This window comes from Polistes fuscatus, unplaced genomic scaffold, assembly GCF_010416935.1.
Source record: "Polistes fuscatus isolate 324 unplaced genomic scaffold, CU_Pfus_HIC Scaffold5, whole genome shotgun sequence".
Classification (NCBI taxonomy): Eukaryota; Metazoa; Arthropoda; class Insecta; order Hymenoptera; family Vespidae; genus Polistes; species Polistes fuscatus.
The window spans coordinates 10,139,640-10,153,560 of record NW_025113129.1 but is presented as its reverse complement, the minus strand read 5'-3'; the positions used below and the strand labels follow the sequence as shown (position 1 = coordinate 10,153,560).

General features: G+C 33.2%; 2 protein-coding genes across 4 annotated transcripts; both read right to left on the bottom strand.

Annotated features, from left to right (window-relative positions):
• Nucleotides 1-110: 110 nt before the first annotated feature.
• On the bottom strand, nucleotides 111-4,876 carry LOC122522618 (sodium-independent sulfate anion transporter-like). The gene is made up of 12 exons (XM_043643840.1): nucleotides 4,791-4,876; nucleotides 2,921-3,175; nucleotides 2,645-2,840; nucleotides 2,317-2,537; nucleotides 2,067-2,229; nucleotides 1,796-1,960; nucleotides 1,559-1,720; nucleotides 1,335-1,475; nucleotides 1,053-1,198; nucleotides 809-982; nucleotides 571-745; nucleotides 111-496 (listed from the first exon to the last, which is right to left on the bottom strand). Exons 2-12 carry the CDS (start codon nucleotides 3,143-3,145, stop codon nucleotides 336-338), a joined length of 1,929 nt encoding a protein of 642 aa, XP_043499775.1. The 5' UTR covers nucleotides 3,146-3,175; nucleotides 4,791-4,876; the 3' UTR covers nucleotides 111-335.
• On the bottom strand, nucleotides 4,681-13,913 carry LOC122522620. 3 transcript variants are annotated; one of them, XM_043643845.1, is made up of 11 exons: nucleotides 13,827-13,913; nucleotides 11,430-11,538; nucleotides 9,633-9,724; nucleotides 7,830-7,939; nucleotides 7,573-7,695; nucleotides 7,242-7,394; nucleotides 6,999-7,177; nucleotides 6,600-6,896; nucleotides 6,301-6,491; nucleotides 5,984-6,184; nucleotides 4,681-5,025 (listed from the first exon to the last, which is right to left on the bottom strand). In XM_043643845.1, exons 1-11 carry the CDS (start codon nucleotides 13,842-13,844, stop codon nucleotides 4,792-4,794), a joined length of 1,707 nt encoding a protein of 568 aa, XP_043499780.1. In that variant the 5' UTR covers nucleotides 13,845-13,913; the 3' UTR covers nucleotides 4,681-4,791. The 3 variants fall into 3 exon arrangements, with proteins under 3 accessions (XP_043499780.1, XP_043499781.1, XP_043499783.1); XM_043643846.1 differs by having other exon boundaries at nucleotides 5,996-6,184; XM_043643848.1 differs by lacking the exon at nucleotides 13,827-13,913 and adding an exon at nucleotides 11,962-12,278.
• Between the last annotated feature and the right edge of the window lie 8 nt (nucleotides 13,914-13,921).

The following is a 13,921-nucleotide window of genomic DNA, read 5'->3' as shown; positions in this document are numbered from 1 at the left end:
ATATTTAATCATTAAGTAAATTAATAAATGTAATAATTAATGTTTCAAAAATTAAACAATCAATTGCTTCTCGTTTTTATATCTATTTATTTCTTCAATATTTCATTTGAATAATGTTAATCATTTTCTAAATGATAAATTATGATAAGTTCTGTTGAATAATATACATAACACAGAAACAGTCAGTCGAGTTAAAAGTATTTTGGATTAATTATATAGACATCGTTTGTCTTGACACAATATTATTTAGGATGTCATGTATAATTTATGGATAATTTATTCGTTTTAATGATGATTCCAATTGTGCACATAATATAGAATAAACATTCATTGTATCAAGTATTTGACTCGTGTAATGAAATGTTGGTAGATTCTTTCGTATCATCATTTATTTGTTCAACTATTTCATTTGAATTTTTATGGTTTTCCATTTCTAGATTTTCTATTTCGTCATTTTTCATTAGTTCACTCTTCTCGTCCAAATTATTATATTCGTCTTTATAAAATAACAGAAAATGTTATTCGTGAAAATTGTTAGAAAGAAATTATTCAACGTATTTACGTACGTACCTGTATTCTTTTTGATTCCATCTATAGAAAAATGTATGCTTTCATGATTATTGATAAAAAGAAAATACTTTTCATCGGCTAGTATTGAAATACTTTGTATAGCTTCTGGTTTAACATTTAATAACCATAATCTTTGTCTTTCGCTATTTAATTGTTTAGATAATCTTTCCATACTCTGTCAAAATCTAAGATTACTATAAGGAGCATATAAATGAAATAATTAAGTATAATTAAATACCTTTATAGCAGTGTAATCGAAACCATGAAATCTCTCACAGTCTATGATCAATGGTACTTTTTTTTTCTCATATTCTGTAGCTATCATCTTTAATTTGGTCGAAAGAAAATCAACTGCAGGATAATAAAATCCTGTGTCAGGTTTAAGCATCAGGTATTCATTTCCCAAGTCTGTCTAAGGTGTATATAAAATTGTTATTAATTTAAGAATATTATTTTTTCAATAAATTTAAATTTATATTTACCTTGCATTCGATAGTGCTTAGATTAGGTCTAGCCGATGGATGAAGTAAAAAAACAATATTAAGTGCGGCACCAAAGAGAAGTCCTACTTCAATATTACAAAGTATGCAAATCACGAAGGTCGCTATAGCTGCTACTGCATCTTTTTCTGCAAGATTTCAAATATATAAACATTAGATTCTAATAATATGTATGTGAAATATGTTTTTCAATTTCAGGGAATAAGTAACAGCACAATAAACTTAATAATAGATGAAGCGTTATAAAGATTAGAGATTGCTTACTGGATCCTTTCCAAAGAACTTTGAAAATCCGTAAATCGACCATAAATAAAACTGCGCTTACTAATACTGATGCGAGTGTCGCACGTGGTATATAATAAAAGTAAGGTGTTAAAAAACTAAGTGCTAACAACGTTAAGGTTCCTGAAAAATTAAAATGATACGGAAGATTTAATAACATAAGAAAATAACGATTGAAAAGATTATACGATAATCATATATTTTACCTGTATACAATCCCGCCATAGGCGTCTGTACACCGCTCGTAGAACTTACTGCGCTTCTTGTAAATGCTCCGCAAGTTGGCATTGACGAGAAAAAACTTCCAAGTATGTTACAAATACCGAGAGTTAACATTTCTTGCTTCGCATTTAACGAGTTACCGCTTGCTAAAATCGAACAAGTTAGTTACTTTTTCGAAGACAACGATAAAAAAAAAAGAGAAATTAATTGTTTCTATCTACCAAAGGCTTTTGCAATCGCCACGTTAGTTAAGACCGCGATAATTGGTACCATAAGTATGCCAGATCCATAATGCGAGCACATATCGATAAATGTGTATGTACGATTTCCGATCTGCGATGAAAAGGGCGGTAAAGACATAGCAGGTAATCCAGGTTTAACTTTTCCTATAAAATGCATTCGTAAAACAAACAAGCAAACAAAAAGACAAAAAAAAAGTAAATAAATAGAAGGACTTTGTTTCCAAGAAAATTCTCATAAAATCATGACAACCTGAAAGAGTAAATGGAGAAGATTCCGGCTTTGTTAAATTAAACGATATAATAGATGTTATCAAGACGATAAGAGCATTACGTCCAATGGAAAAAAACCATAATATCTTTTTTATCCTTGTTATTTTGTTGCCACTACTTTTGTTTCGAAAGTTTTGAAGATTCTACGAAAATTCATATTAGATTTAATATGAAAAAATTAACACGAGTACGTTATCAAAAATAAAATATCCTCATATGAGATAACTTACCTTGAAGAGTAAAAGAAATACTATGCAGGAAAAACTTAATGCTATATCGGGTAGATGTACGTTTTCTATATTATTATATGTTTGTTTTAAGGTATCGACTATAGTATGCGATTTATATCTTAGACCTAAAAGACCTTGAATTTGAGCTACGATTATAATTATTGCCGCCGCCGAAGTGAATGCCGATGTAACTGGGATGGAAATGAAGTCCACCAAAAAACCTGCACACATTTATATTATCTATCAATTAAAGTAGAAGATCTTCTGATGTTTGATATTTGAAGATTTTTTGAAACATTAAGAAATTGTATACACTAGGGATACCAGCCTAAATTTAATAAACCCATCGCTAGTTCTATGCATCCTGCCAAGAATGTAAGAAGTACAACAAAATCTATTGGCATATCATGCGTGTATTCCATCACTAAGAGAGACATCAAGGACGTAGGTCCAATAGAAACTTCTTTGGTTGTTCCAAGTAGGAGGTATATAAAACCACCGAGAAACGCGGAGTAAAGGCCATACTGTAAGTTTACACGATAATTGATTTCACATTCCCTTTATTCTTTTTCGCATTAAACAAAAAATTGGATAACAGTTATACCTGAGCCGTTAATCCAGCTAGTGCAGCATAAGCGATACTTTGTGGTATCATGGTGAGTCCTATTGTAATACCGGCTATTACATCGGATACAGCTTGAAATTGAGTGTACTTTGGAAGCCATTGTAATATCAACAAATATCTGCTGAAGTTATCACTAAAGTTCTTCTTTTTTTTCTTCTTTTTAGCATCTTCTGCGAGAATTGAATCCTTCCTAGGCACTGACATTGCTGTTTGGGTAAATCGGGGATATACGAACTGAAAGAGATATCGCGACAAGAGTTAACGCATTTCAAAATTTGACGCGATTCGGTTCTTTCAACTCCTCCCTGAATGATCAATCTTTCAGTTGAAGGAGTAACGTGCGACGGAACAGTGCTTATCTGGCAAACGCAGAAATACGAATAGCTTTATATTTCATTTTATAAGTAGGAATCATTCATATCTTCCCAAATCCTTATCATCAAACCTATTCGTAAAGCTGTAGGTAAATGTCATCTTCTTCATTGCTGATAGAGGATATTATTATTTTTCTTCGTTAATGAGCATCAATGTTTTTTTTCCTTTGTATTTTTCTTTAGCTGGTAGCTCTCTTGTGTCTTTACACAGTGATAAAACTATTAAAAATAACGAAAACCTTGAGCTGGTATTAATAATTCTAATCATTAGCGCCATTATATCAACTAATTATTCTCTCTTTCTTTATCGACAATTACTACGATATTTGACGATTTTCTCTATCTATTCGAATATTCATAATTTTTAAAACATCAATCAAAACAGATAAGAAACATTAAGTAATATACTATTTTGTTTCTATTAATTTAATGTTTTTTTTATATCTGTCATATTAATCTTTCTCATCAAATATTTAAATATAATCCTTTTATCCTCAAACATTTTTATCGTTATTATTAAAATAAATAATCGATTAGAATAAAAAGAGCAAACGTGTTCATTTAAAATTTTTCTCTTTTCAAAATATCATTTATACATTTACTTAGCATGGTCTTATCGAATGAAGTATACTTGGTGCTCATTCTTAACTTTGTACATGATCATATCTAATTTTAATTTTGTCAATGTTAAAGATTATATTATATACAATCAATCAAGTGTCATTCTGTCTTTTTTATTCGTATTACTTAGAAATTTTATATATCCTTTTATTTATATACATATATATAGAATTTAGGTATCGTATAACGATTATTTGGTTAAATGATAAGAAATTGAAAATGAATTGGAAAGACCTTCTTTTTGTCATTCGAGTAAGAATTAAATAGTACGAGTAAAAGCACATATATATATATATATATATATATATGTGGTAGCAGAAAAAGATAAGATGCTAGAGGCTTACAAAAAGATTATGCGTGCCAACGGTAGTAACTCACTTACATATGCGTATAAATGTTCTGTCGCCTAATGTCGCTTTATAATACCGTAATTTTCAACTTGACTTTCGTATGATTCCAAAATAAAAATAAATTATAGAAAAAAAAGAAAATATTAAATTTAGAGAAACGTAAATAGATGCAACTCTGACAAAACATTAATTTTCATATAAAAAATAATCGCAATATTAGCTGTATCAATATATTAGTAGTAATTTAATAATAATTTGTAATAATAATAGAGGTAACAATTTACACAATAACATTAATAATAATAATAATAATAATAATAATAATAATAATAATAATAATAATAATAGTAATAATAAGTATTATTATAAAAGCACGTAGATGCTTAAAATAAAATCTCTATGTAAAAATTCATCTTATTTAGCTGTCAGTCAACAACACTCGTTTTATACATCATCCTATTTGGAATAAAAAGATTTTTATCGCGAAGAAATGGCAAGTTATACCTCAACGTAGCTTCTTATTGACTTGATCGATCAGTTCGTCGACTCTCTCGGAAGTTCCACGAAATTTGTTTGGCTCTGGTCCGATCATCTGTATCAATTGGGGTACATCCTGTCCACTGATTTGTGTGAAACGCGCCAACGACTTCATACACGCGTAAAGTTGTTCTTCTGCTGGACTTCCGTTGAAATATTGCAGCAAAGCCATCGTAAGTTCAACGGCGACATCGTCAAATACCTACGATCATTATCGTCGTAAGAAGATGGTATATCGTTTAATTTAAGCGATTAGATAGTAAACGTTTTAAATTAAGTCGTAAGACTTTTATGGATACCTTGTTATTTTTATTATTTTTTTTTGTTTTTCTTTTTTAATTTTTTTTTTTTATAATCGCTAATGACTCACTGCAACGAATTCGAGATATACTCGAATAGGTACGTATCTTATGTACGTATTTTATTAAATAGGTACCTTAGAAATGCTGCCTTTTGGTAAAAGTCGCCGCAGATTTTTGCTTTTGTTCATTTTCTGAAAAAATAGTAGCCGATCTCTGGGAAGGTATCCATCAACTGAACTGTTTTCGCAGCATCGCATTCATTACGGAGAGTTACGTTACGAGCTAGTCGAGGTGTTATCTCGTATTACGAAGCACAATACATAAGATATACGATATGAGGATTTTGTCGAGATGAAAATTAAAGGAAGACGTTAAATTTTAATTATATTTCGATATCCTAGACTAAAAGGAACCATGATTGGATATATATACTCGTATGTACATTGTACATGCCATTAAACGAAGACAATCGTTGTTGATTGGAGAACATCAAACGCGTCGCGTGTAAATATTTTATGTCTTTTTTTTTTCGATAAACGAAGAAGCGTTTATTTAGCGATTAGCATTAAATCAACAAAAGAAGCATGTGTATTTAGCTTTGGCGTCGATACGTCTACCAACTGTCATGTATTAGTATTATTCTTAGCGGTGTTCTTTCTTTCCAATAATTAATTGATCGGTAATCATCGTATGATCGATGATTAAAATGATAAAGATTATGATGGTTAAATGGATGGCCAGAAAGATATTTATAACATGTATATTTATAATTTTTTTAGAATAAATAGGGAAGAAATTAAAAGAGCACAAAGCATCGTCCTTTTGAACGATGGTTAATCGAACAGGAAGGATACAGACCACAGTTTTTACCTCCTTGCAGGCTAAGTTATGGATAATGGCAGCACCACGGGTTTGCAACTCGAATGAATTGGACAGCAAGGAGTGGACAGCAACCTTCGTTGTCACTCTTATGTTGCTGATACTTTGATTGTGATGTTGCCATTCGGATATGTAAAGTAACCACTCGGAACTGCTCAGATTCTCAAACATGTTCGCCAACTAGAATAGAAATTTTTTCTCTTATTATATTATGTAGTATTTTCATTATATATCATTATATTATATTATCATTATATTCTATTAATGATAATAATTATGGAAATAACAATGCTTACAAATTCAGCAAGCGGTAATTGTTCTTCCGGAGGATGACGATCTATATCGAAGGCATAATTCATGAGAATATGTTCCTTTCTATCTTGATGCAAAAGGAGAATCACGTCGTCTTTCAAAGCGGCAACGGAAAGAACGTTGAGAAGTTTCACCCTTGCTTCGGTTGTTAAGGATTTGTCGTAAAGTATGCGTCCTGTACATTTAATGAACGACGAAAAAGAATATTTTCATTCAATTTATACTTCGATTTGATTGATCGTTTCAATAAATAAATCAGAAATCCATGGGTATGAGAGCTTACCGACAAAATTTAAAAAATAATCTCCTAAAGCCCAAGAACCTTCGTTCTCTAGAACATATTGTCGAAGCTCGGTCAAACACGTTCTCTCCTCGTCGTTTAATTTTCCTTCTAGACAGTTGACTAACGTCTCGTATTCCGCTTTTACATCGACCGTGTCTTTAAATACTATAGGAGGATCACGTTGCCGTTTCTTCTCTTCCTGTTCCCGTTTCTCTTCTTCCTCCATTTGCATTACCCTATCGGACGGTAACATTTCCATCGTTGCACCGTTCGTTGCTTGCATCTCACTAACTGCACCTACAATTATTATTTGTCTTCAATTATTCCAACACGATTCCGGAAAACTTTATAGGATTGCAAAAAGCCAAATTAAAAGAAAAAAAAAAAATAAACCCTTACCCTCGCTTTCCGCCATGTCCGCGCAATTGCTGGGCCCTGTGCTATTATTGTCACTTCCGGTGCTATCTTTGCTACTCTTTTCCTTCTTTTCCTTCTTCTTCTTTTTCTTCTTCCTATCCTTCTTAGCGAGCTTCTCGTTTATCACGTTTCTCCTTTCCTCTAACGCGATCGAGTTCAATCTAACATTTAATATCTATCGTTAGATTCGATTAAATTTCGAATAAAGTGATAGATAAAGCGTACCTCGCCTCCTCGATTGCTGTATTCAAAAGTTGGTATTCTGGAGAAGCCTCCCTGTCGATTCTCGCTTCAACGAATCTTTGACCTACCGTGAAACCTGCGTTTGCGTTGCTACTTAAACTTTCTATCAAAGGTCCTAACGCTTGTCCAACTGGCCTAAATGTAATCGGAGTAATTACTTTTAAACTTGTGTTAGAGAAAAATTATACAAATTTGTCTGTATACTTGAAAGTATATTCTATTAAGTGAACATCCGATGAATGATCAAATCGATAAATGTAATCATAATAATAAATAAATAAAATTTTGAAAGTTCGTTTCCGATCCGACTCACGTTTGTAATATCTCTTCCGGAAGATCGAGGATGTATTTAGGAATTCCTGTTCCCGCCAGAAAATTGCTAACTTCTTCCGTGAAAGTGTTGCAGTTGTGCTTGAAGAGATTATACGTGCCCGGTCTGAAAAAGATTTGTCTTGTTTTTTTTTTTCTTTCCTTTTTCTTTTCCTTTTCTTTCGTTGAAATCTCTAACACCGACACCATTCTCTCGCAAATATTATTATCGTAAGAAGACGCAATCGAGACAACACTCACGCAAATGTGGATGTTCCCAGGCCGTTGATGTATTCAAGGAAAACAGAATAGGGTAGATAAGTCTCACCAATCTTCTCGATTTTTTGCGGCTCGCGCAAATGCGTACCACCCTGTAATTATTATCCGAAAATGTATTTGTTGAATATACGTGAGAAAAGAAAGACAAGACTCCTTCCAGATCCCGTCAATGTCAATTTCTCAAACTGGCTCTTCGTCTCTCGATGCATGAGCCACGAATTTCTCTCTCTCTCTCTTTCTCTCTCTTGCAATTCTCCTACTCTTTCTCTATCTTCGATACACGAGAGAGAGTGCAAGCGTAATTTTAGAACGACGACAAATCCACGCTTCCCTACGTGAAACGCTCAAAATAACTATTTGCTAACGCGCGCGTCAGATTCATGAGCGTTAGTGGCATGAAAAGCTAAGGACGGAAAAAGGCGGAAGAAAGTGATGAAAAATGTGAGATAAATTATAACGCGTGATATAACATTGCGTACCGTTTTGTTTTTTTGGATTTCTTTTTCTTGTCTTCCTCCTTTTCATTCACGTTAGCAAGTTAAATAAAGTATAACAAAAATTATCTGCATAATTGTATATGCATGTTTGAAAACAATGAGAATTAGAATATAGAATTTTAGAAACACCATCGGAAAGATAAATAGAAATTATTATCTTTTAATTTATCAGCAAACGCATGCGAAAAACTTTTCTAAAATTTACGATAACGTTTGCCAAAAATTTGTAACATCCTCAAATGAAAATTGTACCACCTTGAGAAAAATTTACGAGATAAAATGACGGGACAACTGAGATTGATCGAATTTCAAAAAGAAAAAGATAAAAGCACACATTATTTAAAACTGAATACATACAAAAAAGAACGAAATTTGACCTGCCCAGTTAGCTTTCTTCCTTAATATCCTTCATTGTTATTCTTCAAAATATTTTCGCGCGTAGTAAGTTATCACTCTTATGGTTAATCGAAGCAGCACACTATTTAAGAAATGCGTTAAACGCGCTAGCAATGAATTCTGCACAACGTGGGAACGAGTTAGTACGGACGTAGATGAACGAACTTGGCGATGCTTTCGTCTCCGTAGAGTCAGAACCGTAAAACATAGAACGAGAAAGAGGTATCAGAGTGAGAGTGAAAGTGTATGTAAGAAAAAGAGAGAGAGAGAGAGAGAGAACGCGTTCGTGTGTAAACCAAAGCGAAAATTATTTTTAGATTCGACCAGACCAAATTTAGTACCTGCTCGTCTCTAGCGTATCATATGGCCAGAGTGACGAGTTACTACGATTGGGCCCTACGATGATAGCTATGTTACGTGCCAACGACGAGCCAATGCGTCTCGTTCTTAGGAAAAGCCACATACGTAAAATACGAACAAACCAATTTGAATGAGATGAACGTTTGCAAATAAAAATAAATTATTCACTCATTTAAAATAAACTAACATCTATTGAAATAATAAATTGGACTAACATTTTCTGGGATGTTTTACAATTTGTAAGTAAAACAGTTAAACTTGAAAAGATTTAAAATAAAGTTAGATAGAAAACGTTAAGTTACTATTCGAAAACATTATGCGCAATTGAGTAAATACTCGTTCGTATTGTGCATGAATATGCATAAAGGAGAACAACATTTATTTGTCCATATAGACCATAGTTTATTTTGATTTTATTTATTAATGGCATCTTGCCAATTATTTGCAATACGAAATATTGTAAGTACAAAGGATGCACGAGGTAATTTTATTGTTATTTATTAAGGTTTCGTAAATTTGCTACTATACTTACAGGCCTGACACTTTGTATTCCAGCTGGACCAAAAAAGTATTCTCTGCCATAAGCAACGATCCCCGTATGCCATATTCCTTCCAAATGTCTACCTGCGAATATGATATAAGGATTAACAAAAAAAAATGCATCATATTGAATTTATTTATTTATGAATTTTTTGTTTTTACAAAGGCGATGAATTTGATCGGAATCTTCCCAAAGAAGATCAGAGAAACAAAAAAATTGGCTGTCGGTAGGACGAACGCGAATATATTTCAAAGTTGGAAGACATAATCTACAAGTAGTTAATTTTTGCTCTCATCTCTAAGGTCCACCGGTGTTCGCTCGTAAACCAAAATATGCACCAGAGTAATTTCGAAGACGAAACCTCGAGACGAAATCCCAAGCCGAATAGTCGGTCTCCTTCGACCTACTTTCTTAACGCGGAAATAACTATTAGCGTTCACGATATTCTTATTACAGTACAGTCTTAGCTGGGCTTGAACAGGAAAATTCGTCAGATGTAATATTCGTTTTTCTTACCCGTCAACCCTTTTACATCACGGTAAGACATTTTTGTTCTCTCTTTTTAATAAAACGCCTTCACTCCTACCACGAGAGATCATAAATCACTGCCAATTTGTTTTACGAACATAACGTTTGATAGATTTATCAAAAGAACATGCCAGTTTACGCTTAAATATGTATTGTATATGCGTTCATACGTATTTCTATTCATGTGGAAAATTTATAAAAGATATTAAGTTTTTGTATTTTAAATGATACACACGATATTAACTCGATTAACAACATTAACAATTTGCACGCGTAGAATTTGATGAGAAAGATCATTTGATATAATCATCGATCATTTCTTATCATTGATTATTTATCATCTTATTGAATTTCTTTTTTTATCTTTTGTGTATAATTTTAATCTCGATAAATGCATAGATACGCACGTGCGAATATAAATAACATAAGTGCATGAGAATCTATGCCAATTCTGGTTATCCTAAAGAATCTTCGCGAGTAATTACGGCGAATGCGATTTAAAATAGATCCGCGAGATCTCTTCGTGTAAGCATGGCGAACGAATTTCAAACACGTGACGCCCAAATTTTTCGTTTAGAAGAGAGACTGCATGCCGCTTTTCTGAAGATTCTACTCTCTATTACCACCGAACGAACCGTATATATTTTAACGATAGTTTATACAAACGAAGTTTCAAAATTATTTGCTATTGTACGATCGGAATGATTTCTACAGAATAAACTCTACGCGCAATAGTTATTCCAAAAAACAACGATCGCAAGGCGAATCTTTTTCTTTTCTCGTATAATTTTGTATTTACTTTTTATTCGAATACGAAAGAATACATTAGTAAAAGAACGCGAAATTTACATTAATAAAATACATTATCGTGATCGTGAACAAAAGTTAATGAAAGTAATTGAATCGAATGATTGAAAATAATTGATGTAAATAATATGAAATTTCAAAAATAAGATACTACGATTCAGTCTTTTTCAATTCGATTGCAAATCGCATTGGATTCAACTAAATTTGGATTCCACGCGTTCGCTAACGTCACAAAGAGAATATTTGTTAACATCGTATTTACATAGCTTTGCGTCCGCGTCTTTTTCGTATCCAACTTGACACGCCTACGCAATGAGCGATCGTCATTGAATCGAAACAAAGATATCATCCTATGATTCATAATCCGTGATGAGTATCGATTTGCGAGTATATAAATTATACGTTGAAAAAACAACAAGAAAAGTTGATCGTTAATTCATCGATTAAGCTTACCTATCAGCATATTAGACATCATTGCTGCCATACCCTTCGATAAATCATATATATACAACTCGACTGCTGTCCTTAGGTCATCCTCTGTGTTATCCATTTCGCCGCAGACCTGTGTAAAATAATCAAAATTCACTACTAATTGTTTATCTAATCATTTATTGTTATTAGTATTAACACAGTTCAATAGAATATTTTTTTTTTATTATTACGAAAGATCGATAAGTCAGTATCGATTGTGAAAGACGCGACTTAACTTCGCGAGTCACCCTTCGAACACCTGACTTCCGACTTATTCAAGATGTCCGCTACATTTGCGCGGTGACTTGTTCATTTGAACGTTCGAGAAACATTAATGATGATTAATGATTATTGATCATGAAATCAAACGAAAGATATCATATATATATATATATATATGTATTTAAGTGATGTTTGAGAATAAAGTTTGAAAGGATCAATCGTAAGGATACTTTCATGATGGTTTTTTTTTTGAAGCAATCCGGTGGAACGGTTTTAGACGTCATCTTCTTACCTTTCCGTTCTCGGATCGATCGGCGATCCGTTAACAGGTGGATTTAATTGATCCCTCGGAGCCACCTCGAGGGTGGATAGAAATTGAACGATTCGATCTTACACAAAACCTTGCGCGTATAGAAAATGAAAGGACAAAAATATAAGAGGATAGAAAAATTGATAAAGAGGCAGAAGGTAAGAAGGAAGGTAAATGAAAGTTTTAGAAAAATATAAAAAAGATAATGTGTAAGAGAAAAAGAGAGTTTTGTTAGATTCGAACGAGCTGGGAACCTACGATTTCCGGCTCTCGCTAGATGGCTACTGGTCTGCTAGCAAATGCAACTGACCTCACAACTGAAATCTTCTCGCACGACCGTACGAACGGCGTTACGGCGCGATAGTCGTTCTTGCCAGGAAGAAACGGTAAAGAGGTAAGAGGGTCATCTCGCGCGAAGGCAGCGCCTGTCTATTACCTACCTTCCTATCTTTCTACTTAAGTATCTACCTCTGCCGGCACCTCTGCCAATAACTATGCGACCTCGTGCTTCGAAAAAAAACTATCGAACGTGTCAATGCCACGGCCAACGAATGATTACTCATTCCTAGTTATCAGTGATCAATCGATCGGTCAATCCTTTTTCCCTCACAATGATTCTATAATGTTAGATAATGATAAACTAATGTTTACGTGACATTAACTGCATCCAATGGTTCAAGTTACTTTTTTTTTTATTATAATGTTGTAATAATAAAAAGCTACTGTATCCTCAATAATAAAAATTCAATTTCTTGATTACGTTGTATAACAGAAAACTACTCTTTAGCTGACATCAATTCAACCCTTACGTTTACGACATTTCATTGATCATAGGAAATGGATCGTGTTGTGTAGTTCCTTAATATATATTTGATTCAAGGATATGATGCGTCAATGTCCGCTTTATTTATAATCAAAGGTCGTACGATCACCTGGTGATTGGCAAGCGATGTTACCGTGGCCTTGACCAGCTTCGAAAGACACGACCATTCAACGAACATTGCCACTTAATTCGAGTTTAAAGGAGAACGTTGCATCATTCTTGTTAGTTCTTTTTTTCGTTCCGATGGAAAGTAATCAACGTTCGGTTAATGAATCGCGTAATCGTTCGTAAAATGCGGTTTAAAGGATATGTTAATGAAAAATTATTATATATGATTAAAATACGCATAATTAAACATAGTAAGTAATTATTCAACGATTTAAAATTAAATTCAGATTGGACGACCAAAGATAATGTTTCAGAGCTAAAAGATCAATCTCTTATCATTTCAAAATAAAAATCTTCGATGTTGAAAGTTGTATACTCGAACAGTGTGAATATGACTTAAGGATCGAAATGTGAGAAAGTGAAAAGCCAAAAAGAGGGAAGAAAAAAGGTGCAACAAAAAGGGAGAAAAAGGGCAACGAACGATAAAGTAGAGTCGAACGTGATAGGTGTATTATTTGATTCCTCTTCTTTGTTTCCTCTCAAAGTTAAAGGAAACGAGTACAAATAAACGATAAAAAAAAATAAACACGAAACATCGTCGATGAACGAGCACCTATATTCCGATAACATATCTACCGATCGGTAACGAGGGTTGCATACTCTCGCGGAGTTGCAAATTAATCTGACGAAGAAAAAGATAAAACAAACGAAGAAGCATGGCTGGCAAATTTGCAAAAACGAGAATTGAAAAGATCGATAGATCAAGAAGCTGAAAGAACTTTTTTCTATCGACAAAAAGTGTAATAAGGAAGAAAAATATTGGGTGTTTTTGATAAGTTGATTAAAAATATGAATATATAAGAAGAAAAAAGTGTAACTTGTACGTAAATCGTGAATCATATTGTATAGGATTTACCTCTTTTCTATCCGTCATCGTGATGGCTGCTGTGTACGATTAGCGCTGACAGTAGCAGGACGGTAACCGTTTGGTGACGATCGTTGCTCCTTTGG